At 37.1% G+C, this 22,975-nt stretch overlaps 1 protein-coding gene across 3 annotated transcripts in view; it reads left to right on the forward strand.

Moving 5' to 3' along the window:
* Positions 1-22,701, forward strand: part of TRPS1 (transcriptional repressor GATA binding 1) — a 279,202-nt gene extending 256,501 nt beyond the window's left edge. For all 3 annotated transcript variants that reach the window (XM_027973086.3, XM_042254375.2, XM_060393462.1), the window contains 2 exons: positions 11,517-11,639; positions 15,797-22,701. In XM_027973086.3, coding sequence (XP_027828887.1) covers positions 11,517-11,639; positions 15,797-16,858 — 1,185 coding nt within the window. In that variant the 3' untranslated portion in view covers positions 16,859-22,701. The remainder of the gene's footprint in view (positions 1-11,516; positions 11,640-15,796) is intronic.
* Positions 22,702-22,975: the final 274 nt, after the last annotated feature.

The following is a 22,975-nucleotide window of genomic DNA, read 5'->3' on the forward strand; positions in this document are numbered from 1 at the left end:
CGATGTATTGCCTCACGCTGATATGGCAGGACTGGAGGGGGAATATATACATCTATATAAAAGCAAAGACAATCCTTGCTTTCTTCTTGAGCAGCTGCAGCCAGTCCCACTAATGGACGTGCAAAAGCAAAAACGAGCAGCCCAAGGTATGTGTTCATTTTTACAGATGGTACTGCAGACAAGTTGGTAATGGAAAAGGAAGTCGTGTACGTGAGCTTTTTGACCATGGGGGCGGGGAGTGGGGGACGACAGAAGGACAGCCCGATTACAGTACTTTCCTGTGTAATTGACCGTGTGAGTTATGGAAGAAGCAGTTTTCCCATGAAAGATTTCACTTATTACAAAGTTGCATCATTACTGTTAAGGAAATGCATAATTCCAAGTTGTCTTTTTAAAATAATGTCATTAAAACTTTAAAAATCAGCTTAGACATCCCTGTCTGCCCAGAGCCTCTATAATGAAATTATCCGCCAAAGTTGGGTTTTACCTGTAACAGTTACAGCATCCTCATTTAAAGACAAATCTTTCATTTGAACAATGGCAAAATGTACTAGACACTTATTTTAAATCTTGGAAAAGTGTATTTAAATACCTGGTTTGGGGTCATGAAGAAATACAAAGTTGAATAAAAAATGAGATAGTATTTTAAAAGAATTATTTATAGATTCAGAAGTTAAATGAAGTTTAGGTTTATTTCCCTTAAGTCCATGCCCCCACCCCACCTCCGTGTATTTAAAAATCACAGAGAATGAAATTGTGTAAGAAGTATTACAATATGGTCTGGTGAAGTTTTTAGTTATTTAGTTCAAATTGCATATTTGGTATCAGTGTCTCTTATTGATCCATTTGCAGATTTTTAACAGTTCTTAACTGTTTCAAACTTCAGGATATTTAACTGTATTTCTATGCGTTTTGTTGCTATTGTTAAGTGAAAATAAGTGGCAAATACCATCTTTCTGCTGAGCAAACTGTATGCTATTTAATGTCTGATCTCAACTCAATACCCTGTAAAACATCTTTATAGAGTTATTTTAGGCTTTGCTCTTATATATATAATGAAAGGGAGACTGTATCACATATGAAAAGTATCAGAGTCAACGGCACAGGCCACTGAAGAACATCTACTGATCTGATCAAGTACATAGACTATATCTAATAATGGGGGAAATGTTTAAGGGAAAATAATTAAAAATACTTTCATATTATTCAAATCTGAGGAATTTGGTAAAATGACCTCATTTTTCAGAATTGGCAGTATTTGATCTTGAATAATGAGGATTCCACACATTGCAACAGCTCTCTGCCAAGGAACATACCAATATATAAAGAAAGTCTAGTACATTGGTACCTGAACATGTGTGTTTACAGCACTCCTCAAAACCCCAGTGGCATGTTTCCTGCCTGTCTCCAGCCATGACGAATGCAAATGAGTTCCTGATTCACAACTGCCTTCCCATGATGGCATTTCTAGGCACGAAGTCAGTGCACTAATTTTTGCTTTTCAACAGAGGCTTTGTTCACATATATTTTTTAGTTTTTAGTTTTTGAGACAACAGTATCAAACTCATGCACTGCACCCATCTGCCTTCCCCACGCTACCCCTCCCTCTCCCAAATGCTACATTTCTCTGGCTTCTGAATCTTTCAACCTCAACACAGATCGTTGCCATATCTGATCAAGGATGAGTCATTTCTTTCTGGTACCTCAAAACTTGCATAGTTTAATCAGCTGTTATAGGGTGGTTTGAAGAGAGAAGTATTCTTCAAAGCTAAGCTATGGTGAAATATTTTTGGTAAAAATTCCCCAATCACTTCTTTAGTAATAGGACCTGAAACATGGTTAAGAACTGTGGCTCTGAAGTGAGAGATCTTACTATTTAGTATATGAAAAATCCTTCTAAGGCTTAGTTTTCTCACCTGTAAAGTGGATAGAATAACCATAATGATAATAATAATGGTAATAATAATTCCTGTGTCTTAGGTTTGTTTAGAGGATGTCAAGTAAAGAAACTAAGTCTGTAGTGTATCATTCTACACAAAATAAATACTTGGTAAATATTAGATGTGGGATGGTGATTATTCAAAAAGGGACAAGAAGTAGTCACGCGAGTCTACCAGATAGCTGATTCAAAAATGGTGTTTATTCATGGCTGCGCTTGGTCTTTGTTGCTGTGTGGCTTTTCTCTCGCTGCGGTGCACAGGCTTCTTTCTCATTGTGGTGGCTTCTCTTGCTGCAGAGTGCGGGCTCAGTAGTTGTGGTTGAGGGGCTTAGTTGCCCTGCAGCATGTGAAATCTTCCTAGACCAGAGATTGAACCAGTGTCCTTCTGCATGGGCAGGCAGATTCCTAACCACCGAACCACCAAGGAAGTCCCAAAAATGATTTTTAGAAAAAGTCATGTGTTTTTGCCTGGACTTAAGAGACTAGGATGTATTTTTGACACTAGTTAAGTCAAAGATTCATTCACAATCTGTTACCTCGTCAGTAAAATGAGAGGATAATAATCCCTAGTAATTCATTTTCAATCCGAACTGAGATAATTATATTATGTCAGGAGTTCTTAACCTCATAATCCATGGGTACTCAGATCCATGTGAAATCTTTGGATGCATTTTATGAAGGACATTCTTCTGAACAGCCTGAAGTTATTTGCAAAATATTTTACATATCTTTTTTATTATCTGGGGAGAGTGTCATAAATTTTATCAAAAGAGTTTATGACTCCCAAGAATGTTAGAAACCATTGATATAGATGTAAATTCCTTGAGGATGGTAACACTTCATTGACTAGTTACTATCTGTTAGCAAGTATGAAAAGAATTACTGATTATTATCTGTTATTTTCCTTTTCTTTCAAAATGACCATGTCATCATCATTATCTATCATAAAACCAGTTCTACTTAGGTAATACATAAAATACCTCTATTTGTTTCTTAAATTAAGTGCTTCGAAGCTGAACCTTTTGAACTTTAGGCTTTTTCTAGAAAAGTCCCTATCACCAAGGTGCTTATTTTCTATACTGTGAAGAATTCCCACAATAAATGTTTGCCAAATATATTGTTTAAATAAAAATTGCAATAACTTTATTAAGATATAATCGATTCTCATATTCTCATGCTGAAATTTACTTAAGAAGTGCTAGAATTGTTTAACTGTGCCTCCAAAAAACCCCCCTTTTTTTCCCTTTTCAGTGTCAGATTTTGGCACTGGCATAGAAGAAAGTCCCTGTTGAAACACTCTTGACCATTGTTGTAACTGAAGGAAAGGCGAAAATGGATCTGTGGTGGCAGAAATAGAAGCAATAAGAGGCTTGAGCAGTTCTTTCGACAATAGTGACTATCACGTGAAGTGAAAAGACAGTGTAGATATAAATCTTCAGCTATATTTTCAGCTGTCCAAATACATATTGCTGTAATGGCAGGACATTGTTACAGAAACAGCAGGGGTTAGAACTCCAAAGATCTGAGTTTTTCTAGTCCTAGTCTGTTAAGTAATTTGTGTATGACATCACATGTTTGCTTTGCTCATTTTCCAAATATGGAGTAAGTCTAAGTATGGAGATGGGGATCCTTCAGACCTATGTAGTAGATTATATTATCTGTACGATAAATTTATAAAATCAGAAGATTTGAAGAATCCATACAAATAATTTAAAATGTGGGATTTCCCCGGGGAACTCTCATTTTCTGCAATCCCACGCCATGAGTCACCAATTGCATCTCAGAAGAAATGGAGCTAATCTGTTTTAACGTGTCCTGATATATTGGGCAACTCCAGCGTGGTGACGTGTCAGTGGAAAAGTCTTGGGCACATTCATACCTGGGTACAATGTATGATTGCTAGAATATGAATTGCCTCATGTCCTGGAACAGAAGTTGTTCCATTGCTTCTAGCCAAAGATGTCAGTTTAGTTTACACTGGTCTCCATTAGCATTTCTGATGTGTTGAGGAAGTAAATTTAATAAGCAGGGTAAACAGGTTTTGTTTCCAAACTCTGAGATAGGTGATTATAATATGGATGCTTGGCTGAACCTTGTAGAGTCTCTTCAGTTTTCTGGCAAGAAATCTGAGGGCATAGAGGGCTGTTTTAAAGCAGGCATAGGCTTGCTATACAGCCTGTTTCAACTGATTCTGTACAATTTTATTTGGAGCAAAAGTCAGCCAAGTTATTGATATCTATTGCTTTCTGTTGGCAAAGCTCTCTCCCTGCTCTTGCTAAAATAACTGGCCAGCCTGTGCTTCTGATAAAATTCTGGCTGTGAATTTATTTAGGTGTTCATTGCAAGCCACTGTCTGTTTTAAGTTGTTTTAGGTGTGGTGTTCTTTATATTCTTTAGCCTCTGCTGGTGGGTAGCAATAGTCAGTAAATTCCTTAATGGGGGTAAGTGGGAGAGAGTGACTTTCTCTGTCTCTTGGTAGTGAATAAGAGTGATAATGGCTAAAATATTATTTATCATTTATTCAATAGTTATTGAATTTCAGTTTTACAGTGACAGTCATGAACGCATTATTTAGTTTGTATCAACTCTTTTGGTGGTTGATAGGACATTATTACTGATGGGACAATAAGCAGGGTTCTTGTTTCTGAAACGACTAGACTGTTATCCATTTTTATAAAGGAGCACAGAGAATAAACCCTCTGATTATTAGATAACTTTCAGCCTTTAAGTGAAATGTATTTGTGGGAGATGCTTTGGTTTCTTGAGAAATGTTTTCATATAATTTACATGAATTAAACTGTCACTATTCATCAACAGTCTCGGTTTTTATCATGTTGACTGTATATATGGTATGTTTTTAGCAGATTCTACTGTGAACAGAGAGATTACAGACCATGTCTGCCATATACTTCACTGTAACTCCAGCTTCTAGCACAGTGCCAGGCACATGGTGGACATTTAATAATTAGTCCCAAAACTGAATTGAATTATATTTACCACTAAAGTTTTATTACTACAAAGTTGTACCAAAAGATTCTATCATAGCCATCTGTACATTTCCCTAAAATGAAGTTCTCAAAAGATTCTTGATATAATCAAATACACATAGAATTGTTTAAAGAGTTAAAAATATTTGAGGTGCATCCAGACTAACAGCACATATATCAAATTTCAAGTTGATTTGATTTAAAATGGCCAAGATATAAAACCATAAAAAATGTGAGTAAATACTCTGCCTATCAAGGCTTGTTATATAATTACATGGTTTCAGTATGGTTTTTATTCATAGAAAACTATTATAAAGGATCATTTCTGCACAGATAAACTTCTCCAATGGGGACTTTTAATATCTTGGAGATGAATTTCCATGACTCTAAATGTTAAACCACTTGAATGAATAATTCAATCAAATTTACTTTTTATTGATCAAATGAAATAAGTTCTGTTAATAATGAAATTTGAAAACCTTAAAATGTTTGCTTTTGGCTAATCTTCAAATAGTAAAATAAGCTATAAAAATAGCTGAACCAATTTAAAACTTTTTTTCCCATTCTTGTTCTTTTCTAAGGACTCATCTGGGTTTACCAAAATATGTGTCAGCGCTTAACACAGAGGGATCTGTAATTGACTGAGGATTTAAGCCCCCTAAAAGCAAAACTTGAATCAGAAACTTTGAAAAAATTTAGTGATCATGATGCCTTATGGTAGTTAGCTGTGAGCCTAAAGAGTAGAGGTTTCTTCTATTAGTTATTTAGTCATTACACTGCTTGGTGCAATATCCAGCAGGGAAAAGAAAAATATATATATATTGGATTTAAAATGTACTTTTATTAAAAGATGGTGTGTCATTTTCTGTTTCAAATCCTGGCATGGATGATTGTCCAGATTTATCACCTAACTTGCTGTTGTGAAAATCGGTATGGTGGTTACAATACATTTGAAATGTGGGAAGGAAAGAAGTGATCCAAAGAATTCTCAGTAATTGAAAAGCCTTGGAGATGCCGATCATGGGGGCTGGCCTCAGAATTCCTTGCAATGAACTAACTATTCCTATCACCACTCTTCCTTTTCCACATAGGAAATTACCAGCCAGCAGAAATAACATACAGGCCATACAGATTCAGCCTAAAAAGTTAGTGGGCGAATTATTTACACTTGAAGTTAAATGTAGTCAGTGCCTTGTTGATCCCAGAATTTCCTCTTTAGACATTTTCCATTGAGGTGACTTTCATGTAGATTTGGGTTTTCTGCTGACAATGCTTCAGTAAGGACAGTGCATATATATGTCTCCTGCACAAAGTCATGGAGGTTCAAATCATCATTAACACCTTTTTGGAGGGGTGTTGCTCAGTTTCCTGTATCTTCATTCTGTGGCCAGGGATTGAACCCACACCCTCAGCAGTGAAAGTACAGAGTCCTAACCACTGGATCACCAGGGAATCCCCTATTATTAACTCTTAAAAGCAGCTTGTAGGAAAAGAGAAACCATTTTATTATTTGAAACATACACATATACCATCAGCAATGCATGACTCTAATGATGTGTATAAAGGAGAGGTAGAGCTTCATTCTTCCATTCAGTTCAGTTCAGTTGCTCAGTCGTGTCTGACTCTTTGTGACCCCGTTAATTGCAGGACTTCAGGCCTCCCTATCCATCACCAACTCCCAGAGTTCACTCAGACTCACATCCATCAAGTCAGTCATGCCATCCAACCATCTCATCCTCTGTTGTCCCCTTCACCTCCTGCCCCTAATTCCTCCCAGCATCAGAGTCTTTTCCAATGAGTCAGCTCTGCACATGAGGTGGCCAAAGTACTGGAGTTTCAGCTTTAGCATCATTCCTTCGAAAGAACACCCAGGGCTGATCTCCTTTAGAATGGACTGGTCAGATCTCCTTGCAGTCCAAGGGACTCTCAAGAGTCTTCTCCAACACCACAGTCAAAAGCATCAATTCTTCGGCGCTCAACTTTCTTCACAGTCCAACTCTCACATCCATACGTGACCACAGGAAAAACCATAGCCTTGACTAGACCTACCTTTGTTGGCAAAGTAATGTCTCTGCTTTTGAATATGCTATCTAGGTTGGTCATAACTTTCCTTCCAAGGAATAAGCATCTTTTAATTTCATGGCTGCAATCACCATCTGTAGTGATTTTGGAGCCCCCCCAAAATAAAGTCTGACACTGTTTCCACTGTTTCCCCATCTATTTCCCATGAAGTGATGGGACCAGATGCCATGATCTTCATTTTCTGAATGTTGAACTTTAAGCCAGCTTTTTCACTCTCCACTTTAACTTTCATCAAGAGGCTTTTTAATTCCTCTTCACTATCTGCCATAAGGGTGGTGTCATCTGCATATCTGAGGTTCTTGATATTTCTCCCGGCAATCTTGATTCCAGCTTGTGCTTCTTTCAGCCCAGGGTTTCTCATGATGTACTCTGCATATAAGTTAAATAAGCAGAGTGACAATAAACAGCCTGGACGTACTCCTTTTCCTATTTGGAACCAGTCTGTTGTTCCACGTCCAGTTCTAACTGTCGCTTCCTGACCTGCATACAGGTTTCTCAAGAGGCAGGTCAGGTGGTCTGGTATTCCCATCTCTTTCAGAATTTTCCACAGTTTCTTGTGATCCACACAGTCAAAGGCTTTGGCATAGTCAGTAAAGCAGAAATAGATGTTTTTCTGGAACTCTTTTGCTTTTTCAATGATCCAGCGGATGTTGGCAATTTGATCTCTGGTTCCTCTGTCGTTTTTAAAACCAGCTTGAACATCTGGAAGTTCACAGTTCACGTATTGCTGAAGCCTAGCTTGGAGAATTTTGAGCGTGACTTTACTAGCATGTGAGATGGCCCTGACTTATATCTTCAGGACTTAGCAGGTACCTGGCTTCAGCTGTTTCTCAGAGAGAGAGAGAGAGAGAGAGAGAGAGAGAGAGAGAGAGAAAGCCTGGAATGTAGAATTGGGAAAATTAACTCTCTTGATTTTCTTGTCTCCAATGTCATTAGCCATCTCTGCCCAACTGAAGATAAATTGGTCAATCCAAATGGGAGACATTTCTAGGAAATATTTTTCTAAAAAACTTTATTTTCAAAAATAAGAGTAATGACTAGTGATAAAAATTATTATTGCAAGAGAGATGATTTTCAACTTTAATAATATTTAGCCACTCAAGACAGACAGCACTGTCCTAGGTACTTATTACTTAGACTATTTGATGACTGTTAGGGGACATGATTTCTGTCTTTAACACAGTATAAAGGAGAATGACAAACTGTTTTAAAACTCTGTTGTGCCTGATAAACTGTGAATGAAATAAGGTCTTTAATGCCTTTCTTTCTCTTTAACAAGCTTGTTTTTAAAAAGTGAGGCAAGGGAGACTTCTATTTTGCTTCCTTTGGCAACAGACTTTTTCTCAGCACTTGATTGGGTTAAGGATGTTGGTGACGTGGGAAAAAATGCCATACTCGGTCCAGCTAGGTGACATTATGCATGGTGCAGCTTTTGCTGGGGTCAGGCTGTCGTCTGTGATGTGGTTTAGAGAGGTGCATCATGGTCCACCATTCTGCAGTCACACAGCGAAGGACACTGCCCACTTCTCCCACTTACTCTGCTGCTTCCAAAATTTCCAAGTGCATCAAACATAGGGTTCTACAGTGCTTACCAAAGTGATACATTTGTTAGATGGGAGGTAACTAAATGTATGAAATATTTCTCACCTACCTCCTACTCTCTGCCCCCACACAAGTCCGCTCCTATTGAATTCTAGGTGTGAGCACCTAGGTATTTCACTCTGACTCAACTTTCCATTCTCATAGTTGATAAGAATGACACAAATGAAATGCATGTTCTTATACTCAACCGTATGCTTTAAGCATATCTAAAATGTAAAATAAGTAGATTAAGGTGATAAGAACGAAACAAAATATTTTTCTCTTAACAAAAGAAATACAGCTTAATCCCTAATGGATCGATGATGGATCGATAACTTGAGAGCTTACTACATCCCTGATATTGTTTTAATTATACGTCCATTTGTCCACATTGATACTCGCAGCAGCTCACACTTTAAAGAGGGGGACATTTAAGTACTGCTAAGTTAAGTAATTCACTCAAAGTTGTACCCAGCAACTCAAGACAGAGGCATGTTTTGAATGCAAGCTGTCTGTCTCCTAAATCTATTAACCCCCATGCCATACTGACTCCAAATAAGTGAATCCAAATTAGTCTTGATGTATTTAAAATAAGATATGGTTTACCTAAAATATACCAGCCTCTATTGGAGCCTAAATGCTGCTTAAAGCAAGATGTGCCTGTGTAAAACCAGCACTGTAATTTCAGGATTTTCCCTCAAACTAATGAAGGGCATTTTCTTTGCAAGAGACTTAAGTGCAAAATTATGCAAGGTTGAAGCGTTCTCTGAAACCAGGATTACACCCACTTTGGCATGCCGCGTCAAGCCGCCAGGACGTAAGGAAAGAAAAGCAGGCTGCAGTGAATGGTTATACATTCAGGTTTGAGCCGCAGCCATATATGTGGGTTAGTTTCCAAATGGACATTTACATTGCCTTTATGTGGATCAAATTGGTGTTTATTTGCCAAACGTGTTATTTAGATCTCCGGGAAAAGACAGCATGGCCCCAGGGAAGTTTCACAATTATAACCTAACTAGGCTCCCCAACTTACCTCGGATAAAGGGGGCCCCAGAGTGTTTGATAAACACAAACTCTAATAGTTCATTGACTTGAGGGAAATAGCAGTCTGTCCTTTTGCAGTAGGTCCCTATTGGGACTTTGAGGACCAGTACCCAGTGTTTTGTTTCGAGACTGAGAAATTTATTATACGCTCCTGGTCCTGATTTGGCGGGTCAGGGGAGTAAGGAGAAAAGGGGAGCCAGAGATTATCTTTGTGAAAAATTTAGCTTTTATTATATCACCTGAAGTAGCACAACCTGCTACGCTAATGAAATTGTGTTCTTGGTTGAAAAGGGCAATTGTTAGCTTGACTTTGTGCTCACTAAAAACATTCCCCCAATCTTGTTAAATTATTGCTCTCATTTCAGATTTTTATGGCTATGCAGCTTACCAGTCCTCATTTCTTTACGTTTCATTCATTTTCCTTGTATTGATGATTAATGGAGGATGTCGAATGTTAGAGTGAGCAGGCATCAGCAATTGCAAGATCATAATTAGTTTAGCTGACGAGGGCCTCTGATAGCACTTGCATCTGGATGGAAAAATTACCCTATAGGGAACTGGCTGCTCACCAGGTCTTTTTAGTGATACATTGTGAAACACCCGATGAATCAAATGCCCTTTCAATGCCAAGAAAGTGTTCCAGTCTTGAAGCCAAAATTATGTCTGCAGAAAGCTTTCCATTTGAAATGTATCAGAGTACAATTATAACCATTGTATTTTCTTGGCAGGGATACCCCTCGTCTACAGTATGGACTCAAGTTAAATAAATCGCCTAAATTTTATGAATCCCTGAAATTTTGACGTGTAGTGTTTGTAATTTTAAATTTATCACAAAATTGGGTTCCAGCAAGACTTTTTCCACTCCTTATCTAACATGCATATTTTATCATTAAAGGCTTTGCTTCCTAGAGAAAAGAGAGCAGAGTTGCAATTCAGGCTGTCTTTTTTTTTTTTTTCCCTTCTTCTTCTTCAGCCAGAGTTCCATTTCCTGCCTGTTAGTATTTGCGCCTATGAACACAGCCTGACTTTTGTTTCAATGAGAAGTTTAATGGAATCATTACTTGATAGCAAGAATGGAACAAGCAATGCTAATGATCTACTTTTAAATATTCTTGGATTATTTTTCAATCTGGTGATTAGAGAATTCAGCCCACTAAAATTTCAGAAACGCTTGTGATTTCCAAGTCTGAGTCAAATAAATAAATAGCCATTGATGGGACTATGTTGTCTGGCTTAAGCAGGCCCCTCATAAGGATTCTCATTAGTAATACTGTACTTCTAGTTGGCAGAAGTTTCTTCTGTTCCTCTCAGATTTGAGAGATAGAGGGTGTTCTCTTTCAGATTTTACAGGTGCAAATGAAAAATTAGAACTGTCTTATTAGTGTCTTAATACTTGTGTTACATGAATGACATCCAGAAAGACATGCATCAGGTTAAATTGTAAGTGGTTTACATGCTGCACTTATTCCAAGTTTGACTATATTTTGAAGCTCAGGTAGCCTGGGCTCCTATTTTTCCAAAATATATTTAACATATTGCCATGCTCTGTCTTTTGACTTTTGATACTTTTAAAAGGTATATTTTAGGGTTCAGCATTTAGGAGCCATCATTAAAGGCACAAACCCCAAAGTTCAAAAAGTTAAAGCTGTTTCTGTGAAAAGCCTTTGGTGTTGCACACACCTCATCCATCACTGTAGGGTTAATTATAATGAAAATCAGTGGTGCCTATTAAACACAATTGAACCTGACCTCATTATGGGCAGTGTGGTTTTATACTGTCATTGTTGCTAGTCTAAAGACAAAACTCCTGGGTTGATTTGGTCTAACTCCACTGATCATGTGACTCACCTCTGACCTTGTATTTTTTTTTTTCCCCATTGCAGAGGCGCAGAGGCTCGGGTGTTTTTTGTGCCAATTGCTTGACCACAAAGACCTCTCTCTGGCGAAAGAATGCAAATGGCGGATATGTATGCAATGCGTGTGGTCTCTACCAGAAGCTTCACTCGGTAAGAACTTGTTAGATTGTTTCAGGAAAAGCTTTATAAAACAGCCTGGGCTGTGGCGTGATAAGTACCATTCCCTGGCTTGCAGTGCCTGCCCCTGCAGAGTTTAATCCAGTTGCTTTGAGCGCACTTGTGATTTATGGTGGACCAGCCTTAGATGTTATGGGGAGATTCATGTGAGATCATTACTAATGCATTATGTTTCTTTTGATATAAAAGAGGAAAATGATTGATTTCTGGGAACTTCACATAACTGATATGTGAATGAGTGGGTATCAGAATTCAGTGACATTAATTTAGGTAGAAAGGAGAAACTTTTAAAGCTCAAAAGTACATAAATTTAAAAAAAAAAAAAAGGCAAGAAGACTCTCCCATGTTCAGTATAAAATATATGGCAAGGGTAAAAATGCTTCTTTTCCAGTCTACTTTTGGAATTTGCAAGTGTCATCTAGGCTGGAAGTAGGACAAGTTCAGAAGAGTGGTTCTTCTGGGACCAAGATGCCAGGTGACTCTCTCCAGGGCTTCCAGTGGCATCTGAGGGCTTGAAGAGCACACAGCAGAGCAGAGGAAGGTGCAGAGGTGTTCTGTGTTTTAAGGTCTCTGGCTGGCTAGCTTCTATGACTCTCTGAGCTACGTCAGTTATTTCTAACCAAATTTTAGGTAGAATCTTATAATAAAATTTAAACTTACAAATCTCCCATCTTTATATGCAGTTGACTTCCTGAAGGATTTTTTTTTCTTTTTGATTTAGAAAATTTAGGGACTTCCCTGGTGGTCCAGTGGTTAAGGCTTCGCTTTCCAATGCCAGGGGTACAGATTCATTCCCTGGTCAGGGAACTAAGATCCCACTACCTTTCAGCAGCTAAAAAACCAAAACATAAAACAGAAACAATACTGCAACAAATTCCATAAAGTCTTAAAGTCCATAAAAATGGTCCACATCCCCCCCCAAAAAAAATCTTAAAAAATAAAAAAAAAGTTTATCTGCTGACCAAAGCTGCCTTTAAAAATAGGATTGCCCCACTTAGTAAGCAAAAATCTGTTTCCTTCTGCCTTTTGCTTTTTGTTTGGCATTTTACCACAGCTCTTAGCACCAGCCAGTGAATAGAATGCAGCTACGGGGAATACAGTTTTAGACAAAATGTCCTCCCAAACGGACCACTGGAAGCACTCTTTTAAAAAATGCATGCTGCCAACAAGACTAATTGGTAGTAAACTGTGAAAACCTTAGTTATTAGCATGTAGCTAGCAGAAGGAATCTCCTCCTACCACCATCACCTTACTTTTTTTAAGCCTTCACCATTTAAGCAAGCAATAAGCTTCCATTTAATGAGTACTGACATTAATGATTTTAATTGAATGCTGTCCAATCAAAGGCCAAATATTCATTAAACTACTGCTCTTCCAGGTTATGTTAATTTAACAACTGCAATATAAATGAAAAAATTTTAATAATTATTTTAATATTCATCTCTCCAGAAATGTTTTTAATTTTGAGGGGTTTTTTTAATCATAAATTTCCTATACTTCTACTCCATGAATTCCATGGCCCTACATGCTCTTAGTTCTTATACATTTGTGCATAATAATTCTCTGATATCTCTTTTATGGGCTGTAATTCCTTTACCTGTCACTTAAATATTGGTCTTCTTTAGGACTCTAAAACAGACACTATATTTCTTCCACTGTTTATTCTACAGGAAAAACTCTTCATTCCCTTGAGTTTTCCCATCAACTCCATATATTTACATTTTTTATAAATATAACCTTTATGTACAATACAATCACAGACCTAATGTATACTGTTCAGTGAGTTTTAATAGTGTCGTCTTAATCAAAATATAAAATAGCATGTTTATCTTAGAAAGTTAGCACATAGCTGTTTTAAAATATACTATGTGTTAAAATATTGAATTGAATTTAAATATTATAATTAATACAAGTTTTAAAATAGATCAAAATTTGTGAAATTACCTAAAGCAGTGTTTAGAGGAGTATTTTCAGCATTAAATGCTTAGATTCAAAAAGAAGGATAGAGATTAAATATGTATGTTTGAAATATGAGATCTTTATAAATCTGAAATTCTGAACAAAGTAAATGAACATGGACTATCCAGGGGACGTGACATTTTCATTCTAAAACCAGTAATTTGATGTTCAATAACAAGTACATTCTCCTTTTTCCTTCAAAATATCTTTGTGACAATAAAAACACTCCAAGAGGATTTGTGTTTTGTTTACACTTAAAAAATACTCTCTTGCATTAAGATGCATCCTTTCCAGGTATAATTCACAAATTACATAATGTTCATGTTCATATTTTATGTAGGGATTATTTCCTGATTTCAGTAATCTTTTAGAAAAAAATCAGATTTTAGCCCATGTAAAGATTCTTTAAAATTTTAATTTGTAAATATGCAGTCACTTATTAAACATATTCTCTTGATTTTATAAATCAAAGTTAAAGCTTCTCCTGCAAGTAAAGTTTTTATTATAGTCTTATCTATGGATTTTAGTCGTGTAATATAAACACCTATTGAACATGTACATAAATACCAGTCATATCATACTTAAGCTGGGGGAAAGTCAGCATTCTATTTAAGTACAGAGTAGAATGACAGATAGGATATTTGAAGCAAGCCTACAAATAAATTTAGATTTTCAACAGAAAACAAATGCTTCACCCGTTAACAGGTAAAATCTTCCTTAATAGTAAGTACTTATATAATTAGAGGAAAAAAAATGAAAGTGGGAGTTTATTTAAAAAAAAAACAAAAACCTCTCACTGGATATGGCTTTGATCCTGAAGAATTCCAAGGTCAGAGGAGCCTGGCAGGCTATAGTCCGTGGAGTCACAAAGAGTCCCACGCAGCTGAGCAACTGTTGGGCTTCCCTGGTGGCTCTGATCATAAAGAATCTGCCTGCAGTGCAGGAGAACCATGTTCAATCCCTGGGTCAGGAAGATCCCCCAGAGAAGGAAATGGCTTACCCACTGCAGTATTCTTGCCTGGAGAATCCCATAGACAGAGGAGCCTGGCGGACTACAGTCCATGAGGTCAGAAAGATTTGGACACGGCTGAGCAACTAACAATTTCACTTTCACTTCACTTGATATGTTTCCTTACAGTTCTGTCAGTTTGCCTTTGATTATTTATATTCTGATGTTTAATATTATATATCCACACTTGCAGTTATTTAGGAGAATGTGTGTATTAGTCATCTGGGCCTTGACATAACAAACTACCATAAACTGGATGTCTTAAAGAACAGACATTTATTTTCACAGTTCTAGAGGCCGGCAGTCTGAGATCAGGGTGCAGTGTGGTTGGGTTCTGGTGAGAGTCTCTTCCTGGCTTGTAGAAGGCTGCCTGTACTCTATGTCTGCATTTAATCTTGTGTGTTAATCACTCAGCTGTGTACGACTCTACAATCCCATGGACTGTAGTCCGTCAGGCTCCTCTGCCCATGGGATTCTCCAAGAATGCTGGAGGATAACCATTCCCTTCTTCAGGGAATCTTCCCACCTCAGGGATTGAACTCAGGTCTCCAACATTGCAGGCAGATTCTTTACCATCTGAGCCACCAGGAAAGCCCTCACTTAACCTTATTTACCTCCTAAAGACCTAATCTTCAGATACAGTCACACTGGAGGGTAAGAGATTCAGTACATGAGTTGGAAGGGAGCATCTGGGGGATGGGGAGGAAGACATAGTTCAGTCTACAGCCTCGTATCATTTTTCCACAGTTGTCATCAAAACCGATCTCCTATGTTACTGTTGACGTCTTCTTGGTGCATGACTCAAAAGTTGAGAAATCTTTTAGAAAAATCACATTTCTTCAACTAACTTTCTATATCGTTTTATCACAAAATAATGCAATTCTGAAGTCTCTTGAATTTGGAAAGGCTGTTTTCAAGTAGATTAAAGTTTTTCAGTCCTCTCTGTAAAGATGGGCATGATTTAATTAGGGTAAAAGAGTGTGCTTTGGTTCTGTCCTCTGATCCTGCTCAGGGCAAAAGGAGGAGATTTAGTAAATCTATAACATAAAGCCTGTCTTTGCTTTGAACTTGAACATGGTTTATATTTGTGAGGAATTGTTAATGCATTTTAATGTATTTTTTAATGTTTTCCTTTTATGTATTGTGTGTGTGTTCCCTGCAGACTCCCAGGCCTTTAAACATCATTAAACAAAACAACGGTGAGCAGATTATTAGGAGAAGAACAAGAAAGCGCCTTAACCCAGAGGCACTTCAGGCCGAGCAGCTCAACAAACAGCAGAGGGCCGGCAGTGAGGAGCAGGTCAACGGCAGCCCCTTAGAGAGGCGGTCGGAAGATCACTTAACTGAAGGTCACCAGAGAGAAATTCCACTCCCCAGCCTGAGTAAATACGAAGCCCAGGGTTCATTGACTAAAAGCCATTCTGCTCAGCAGCCAGTCCTGGTCAGCCAAACTCTGGATATTCACAAAAGAATGCAACCTTTGCACATTCAGATAAAAAGTCCTCAGGAAAGTAGTGGAGACCCAGGAAACAGTTCATCCGTATCTGAAGGGAAAGGAAGTTCTGAGAGAGGCAGTCCCATAGAAAAGTACATGAGACCCGCGAAGCACCCAAATTATTCACCACCAGGCAGCCCTATTGAAAAGTACCAGTATCCCCTTTTCGGACTTCCCTTTGTACATAATGACTTCCAGAGTGAAGCTGATTGGCTGCGGTTCTGGAGTAAATATAAGCTCTCCGTTCCTGGGAATCCGCACTACTTGAGTCACGTGCCTGGCCTACCAAATCCTTGCCAAAACTATGTGCCTTATCCCACCTTCAATCTGCCTCCTCATTTTTCAGCTGTTGGATCAGACAATGACATTCCTCTAGATTTGGCGATCAAGCATTCCAGACCTGGGCCAACTGCGAATGGTGCCTCCAAGGAGAAAACGAAGGCACCGTCAAATGTAAAAAATGAAGGTCCCTTGAATGTAGTAAAAACAGAGAAAGTTGATAGAAGTACTCAAGATGAACTTTCAACGAAATGTGTGCACTGTGGCATTGTCTTTCTGGATGAAGTGATGTATGCTTTGCATATGAGTTGCCATGGTGACAGTGGACCTTTCCAGTGCAGCATATGCCAGCATCTTTGCACGGACAAATATGACTTCACAACTCATATCCAGAGGGGCCTGCATAGGAACAATGCACAAGTGGAAAAAAATGGAAAACCTAAAGAGTAAAACCTTAGCACTTAGCACAATTAAATAGAAATAGGTTTTCTTGATGGGAATTCAATAGCTTGTAATGTCTTATGAAGACCTATTAAAAAAAATACTTCATAGAGCCTGCCTTATCCAACATGAAATTCCCTTCTTTTATTATTCTTTCTTTTGATGAGTAGGTTACCAAGATTAAAAAGTGAGACAAATGTTCAGTGAGAAAAAAAAAAAAATGAAGATGGTTAATAGTCCTGATTTAGAACCTAGTAAGTCAAAACCATCTTGGTGAATGTGTACTGTGGAAACCATCCATAAGAAGTATCACCAGACTATAATTATGATGTTTGTATAGAACGAGATCAAAGCTGTTTAGAATTTGGAAGGGTTTACATATTATGATCCTAAAGCAGTATTGGGCTGGCCATTGGCCCATTTGTTCAAAAACCCATAAATTATTGCCTCAGTTTCGAAGTATCATGAAATCCTAGGCAGATGAGGAGAAATTTAATCTCCAGGGCAGTGAAAGGAAAATGGCGCCCTCTTAGACGAGAATCCTCTCATAGATCATGTTTCAAATTTAGACCTAGAAATGCGAGCTGTGGTTAGGCTTGGGGAGAGAGCAGCGGGAGAAGTGACAGACGGTGGCACGATGATTTTGGCCAGCCCTGCCTGTACATACACATGCACACCCTCTCTGATATTTTTGTCCTTTAGATGTTCCCATACTCCTTTCAAAACTAGTCCTCTTGTTTGCGGTTTAGGTTCATTTTGTCCAAATATATATGCATTTTTAAAAAACAGTGTCCTCAGCGCTACATAGTAATTTTATTTTAGCCAGATCATTCTTTCTTGTATGTGATGAACCAGTTTGGGTTTGTTTTCTAAGCTTCCTTTGGGTCACTAATCTCATTTGGCATGTTCTAACTAAAGGGATCCCCTCAGTTCAAAGGACTAGATGGATACAAAAGTTCAGACCATGGCATTCGCTGATGTAGAACACATGGTATTTCTCCACAAGGTAACCTGCTGTATTTATTTATTTTCTTTTGGTTTAAATATAATTTCCAAACTTTGTGGTCAGGCAGCGTCTAAGGTTACGTTACCACAGGCTGACAGTTGGTATATGTACCAATCAATTCCTCCATTAGATTTATACAGGTTTAGTTAAGTAGCATTAAATAGGATTCTTAGAAGTATGTTCTTCATAGTACTTTTAATACTTAAGGCTTTGTAAAACTATCCATGAAGGGAAAGCCTCAGCATAACTGCTCAGGGAAATAGGGCTAAATAACTGAACATTAAATAATTGGTTAAAGGTGCTGTTAGTCGAGCCTCAATGCTTGCTACACGGATGTATGTACAAGGACTGACTTTAATAATTTGCATTATATTGTCCCAACCAGTAGTTTATTTTTTGCCACGGAGATGTAGAAGATATTACAAGCTACTGGATGCACTGTCAGATTAACTTATTTCATTAAAGAAGTTGGGAGAACAAATAGGAAAAAAAAAAAACCTTATTTTTCTAGTAAATATTAATGTATTACATTTCAAATAATGGTGCCTGACATATTGAATAATTATTTTCTACAGTGTACGTATGCAACAAAGATATTCCATCATGCATTAGAGTCAGTTCTGACTCTGCCTAGCTGTTTACATTTGCAAATGTAGCAAACAAGGTAATGAAGCAACTATTTCTATTGCGGTAGATATCTTTTGTGTGTGTGTGTGTGTGTGTGTGTGTGTGTGTGTGTGTGTGCATTAAAATTGTAAACGGTAACATGAAACAAATGAACGTTCTTGATATAATGGTATGAAAACAAGAAGGAAATGAAAATATTTTTATGCCTACTTAGGAAAAAAAGGGTAGCACTATTCATTCCAAGTACTTTTTTTTTTTAATTTTTAAGCTCTTAACTCACATTGTTATGCTTAAAATGATAAACATATATCCTCTTTTTATTGCTTTGTCTATGTTTCAGATGAAACATTTCAGAAATTATTTTGATAAGTGCTGCTGGAATCTGCAGCACTGATGTTTTTATTGCATTCTGTAGTCGCATTTGCACTCCATTTTTACATTAATTCGCAGTTGCTTTGTATTGTTTTGTTTGGGTTTTGTTTCTTCTTCCCAGTGCCAGGTCTTCGTTTCTTCAAGTTGGATGGCAGGTAGAGTTCAACCAGTTCGTGACTGTTGTAGTGAATGAAGTTCAAACTGTCTTTCTGATGCTGTGTTGTCATTTCCATTCTTGCATTTTTGTTTTCATGTAAAAAAAAGAGAGAGAGAAAAAGAGAGAAAGAATCAGGACTAAGCCTTTTGCTTCAGTTTCACTTATAAAGGGTTGTTTTCTGATCTCACCTGTCAAGTAGCTCTAATATAATTCACATGAACCGAGATAAAGAGGTGAAATGAGGGGCTTTGGCATTCAAATTATGTGATGTCATTTATCTTTCTTAGGAATTTTGATGAATTCATCTCAAAATGTACAGGCAGATTGGAGAGGTGGCAATTAAAGATCTAAAGAGGCGATTTCCCAAACAACAAAACAGTATTTAATTTTCTTAGTGAAAGGACTAGAAACAAAGTGCACTGTGGCAATTCTCAAGCACCACGATATGTGAACTGCTCAAATTAGAAAATACTCGAAGTTTGGTTAACTTGGGCAATAGTACAGATATGGCTTTTTGGGCAAAACTACTATTTAAGCAGTTTCTCCAGTGTATCAGACACAAGTATGTTGTTCTTTATTGGCATATATGTCTCTTTATCTCATCATTTTTGTTTTCCTCAGACACACAAGTAGTAATGGTTAGTATTGGAAATACATATCACTATTCTTGGAATATTTATGGTCAGTCTACTGTAGGTAGAATATTCTTAGATAGCATTGTCAATAGATCTTATTCTGTATTCCTTTTATTATTGATTATTTTATTTTCATTTATTTTTTTCATATTTTGATGGAGAAGAGGTTGGGCTATGAAAAACAATGAAAATTTATCAAAACACTAAAAGACCCCCTTTTTTGATTTTTGAAAGCCTTTGTCCTAGCTCTCAAAATACATTTTTACAAAATTGATTGATTGGTATCTTTATTTTTATTTGGGTTTAGGATCTCTGAACTATTTTGTCTTAAATTGTGATTTTAAATGAGCTATTTAGATATTTAAAATCATTTTTTTAAGGATTTTCAAGATGACTTAGGAATTTCTCTTCTTGGAAAAGGCTTTCCCTATGATAAAAACTATACGCTAGGTAAAATTGTATGTCATTTAAAAAACATATGTCTTTTTAAAGTATGTGTCCAGATTCTGAATCGGGCTTTGGATCAAACTTTAAGCCAGGACCAGCTCATGCATTCTCATTCTCCTTTTTCTCACTCTTTCTCTCTTCATCTCTCACCCATATATTCATATTGTTGTTTGGGATAGAGGAATCTTAAAGAGCCAGCCCACCTCAGAAGATTGTGGATTGAGAGACACTACACTGAGTACATGAAAAAAGGATGGAGCTCTCGTGGTTAATATGTTAACTCTAGTTCAAAGGAAAAGAGTGTGCCCATTCTTACTACATGACATATTGAGATGTTCTTTTAAAAAAATCAGCTTTTAAGATAATGATGTTTTCTTCTAAACTGTTCTCTTTTAGTAAAGGTAGATTTTAGAAAACAAGCATGGGATTTTTTTTTTCTAAGGTAATATTAATGAGAAGAAGAGAAAAAGTGATTATCTTTAACAGCTCTTTGTTGAAGCCTGTGGTAGCACATTATGTTTATGATTGCACATGTGCACATAATCTATGATGATCCAATGCAAATACAGCTCCAAAAATATTAAATGTATATATTTTTAAATGCCTGAGGGTATACATTTTTCTTAATTAATTGAAGAGTATCAATACTGCTACTAAAGTAATGACTAGCCTCCTGCTGTGTGGCTGCGAAACATCAAAGGTGACCTGTCTTAGGACCTCTGAAATGCCTGCCTGTTTAGTTCATGAACATGAACATAATTCTAGAGGGGGAAGATTGAACATCCCACGGTGGTAAAGAAGCTGACGGTCAGCTTCTGCGCTATATGCCAGCTTTTTGCCTAAAGTTTACTTTGAGCTCACAGCTTTCTGTCTTTGGGTTGAGAACCATGGCAAAAAAAAAAAAAAAAATGCAAGGCATCTTTTGTGATCAAGTAAGTGAAAGCTTGCTGACTGTCCTAGATCACAGGAGAAAACAGAGGAATGAAATCAAATCCAAATATGAGACTAAAGATGCTAACCAAAGGTAGGTACTAAGTGGAATTCTATCAGCAGGCCACTATAAATGAGAGGAAGCTAGAGAGACAAGAACCAGGACTTTGAAGGGCTGTGTTATTTTCCCAAAGAAAGACTTGGCCAAGGGCAGAAGCCATGGCTTCGTTGCAGAGCACTTCCTGTGGGTTTTCCATTGGCATTTCACCAACAGTGGACACACATGTTCCTGCTAACCATCAGTGATTTAGAAAGCATCCGCAGTTACCTGCAGTAGTTAGGACCAATGGAAGATGCTAGGGTTGAAGTGTGTCAAGTCAGGGATGAAGAAAATGTGAAATTCAAATTGGTCCACACATGGAAACTGGATAATGTATCCTAACGTGATGTTCTCTTGAAGGGAAAAGTAGAGCTAGAAATTTCACTCCGTCCTACAGCAGAGAAAAGCAAAAGTAACTTTTACACAGAAATAACATTTAGCTTTCATCAGAGGAAATGGTCCTTCAAGACCCATGAGTCCCAAAACTGGATCCTAATTTTTACTCCTGGGTTTTTTGTTCATTATATGACCTGCAGCGAATCACTTTTTTTCTTTTCGTGCCTCAGGTTCCTCACCTGTAAAATGGAAAAAATATATTAATAATAATATTATTAGTAATAATAATGATGGTAATGTAGTACTTGTTTGTAAAGCACTTTGAGATCCTTGATTGAAAGGCACCGTGAGAGTGCCAAGTATTATTATATGGCCAAGGGGCTTATTTAAACTCTCAGTTCCCAAGGGCCAGGAAAGGTTGGGGTCGTTTTTTTACAGATGAGCTGTAAATACCATAATCAGGCAGCCTATTGTGTTGACTATGAAGAGGCAAAACTATTACAAGGCTGATAAAACCATAGTTTCTTAATGGCTACCAACAAGGCAAATATCACAATAAGAAATGCCAAATTCTCTAAGGTGACAACATGAATAATTGGGGGGTGGGGATGGGGATGGGAAGCATCTCAATAATGCCAATGTAAAATTCACTTACAGCAATATTCACCAGCAGAAAACGTCTTTCATACGGAATGATTTCATGTTGCTAAGAAAAAATTCAATTTGTAGTCCTGATTTGAATATTAGAATGTTGGCTATAATAGTTCTGTTCTTACAACACATGGAATTTTTTTTTTGTTTTATTTAATTTTGTTTTCATAGTGCATGTTCATTTCTACTCACAAACATGTTCTTGGTGTATTTCTTATGCAAACAATCTTCAGGCAGCAAAGATGTCTGTTACATCTAAACTTGAATAATAAAGTTTTACCACCAGTTATACATGATGGTGTTGGTATGGTTTATATGGATTCACTTTCATCCATGTAGCAATGGGAAATTCAGACTGTTGTAACATATAGACAGGCTCTGATGAATTGAGATGGTGAATTCAAGTCACCATTTAAAAAAAAAAAGAATAAGATTGAAAAAACCTGGATTCTCTCAACTTGTTTTGTTCTGCTTTGCTTTTTTTTTTCTTCTTTTAACCAATCAATCTCTTATTGATAGATTTTGTGTAAAAAAATTATACACGTTTCTTTAGGAAGATTAACAATAAAAATCATGTTTATTTCAAAAACATTCATTGAGTATCACGTATTGAGTGTTGAGTACTGGATAATGATAATGTTATAATATGTAAAAAATCCTGCTTTTGAAGTCTAACTTTGTATACAATTTAGTATACCCATGAATATGATATAAAGATCCTGATAAATCATCTCAAGAAATTTGTATTAATGTATTATATGCCTTATGTGTTGGCTTAAGATGAAATTAATCAGAGATTTCCTGAAGGTGGATTTTGAAAGACACAAGAAGCAGAAGAAAACCAGGTAGGCAAAGAAGACTCACC

The sequence above is a fragment of the Ovis aries genome, chromosome 9, assembly GCF_016772045.2.
Source record: "Ovis aries strain OAR_USU_Benz2616 breed Rambouillet chromosome 9, ARS-UI_Ramb_v3.0, whole genome shotgun sequence".
In the NCBI taxonomy this organism is placed as follows: Eukaryota; Metazoa; Chordata; class Mammalia; order Artiodactyla; family Bovidae; genus Ovis; species Ovis aries.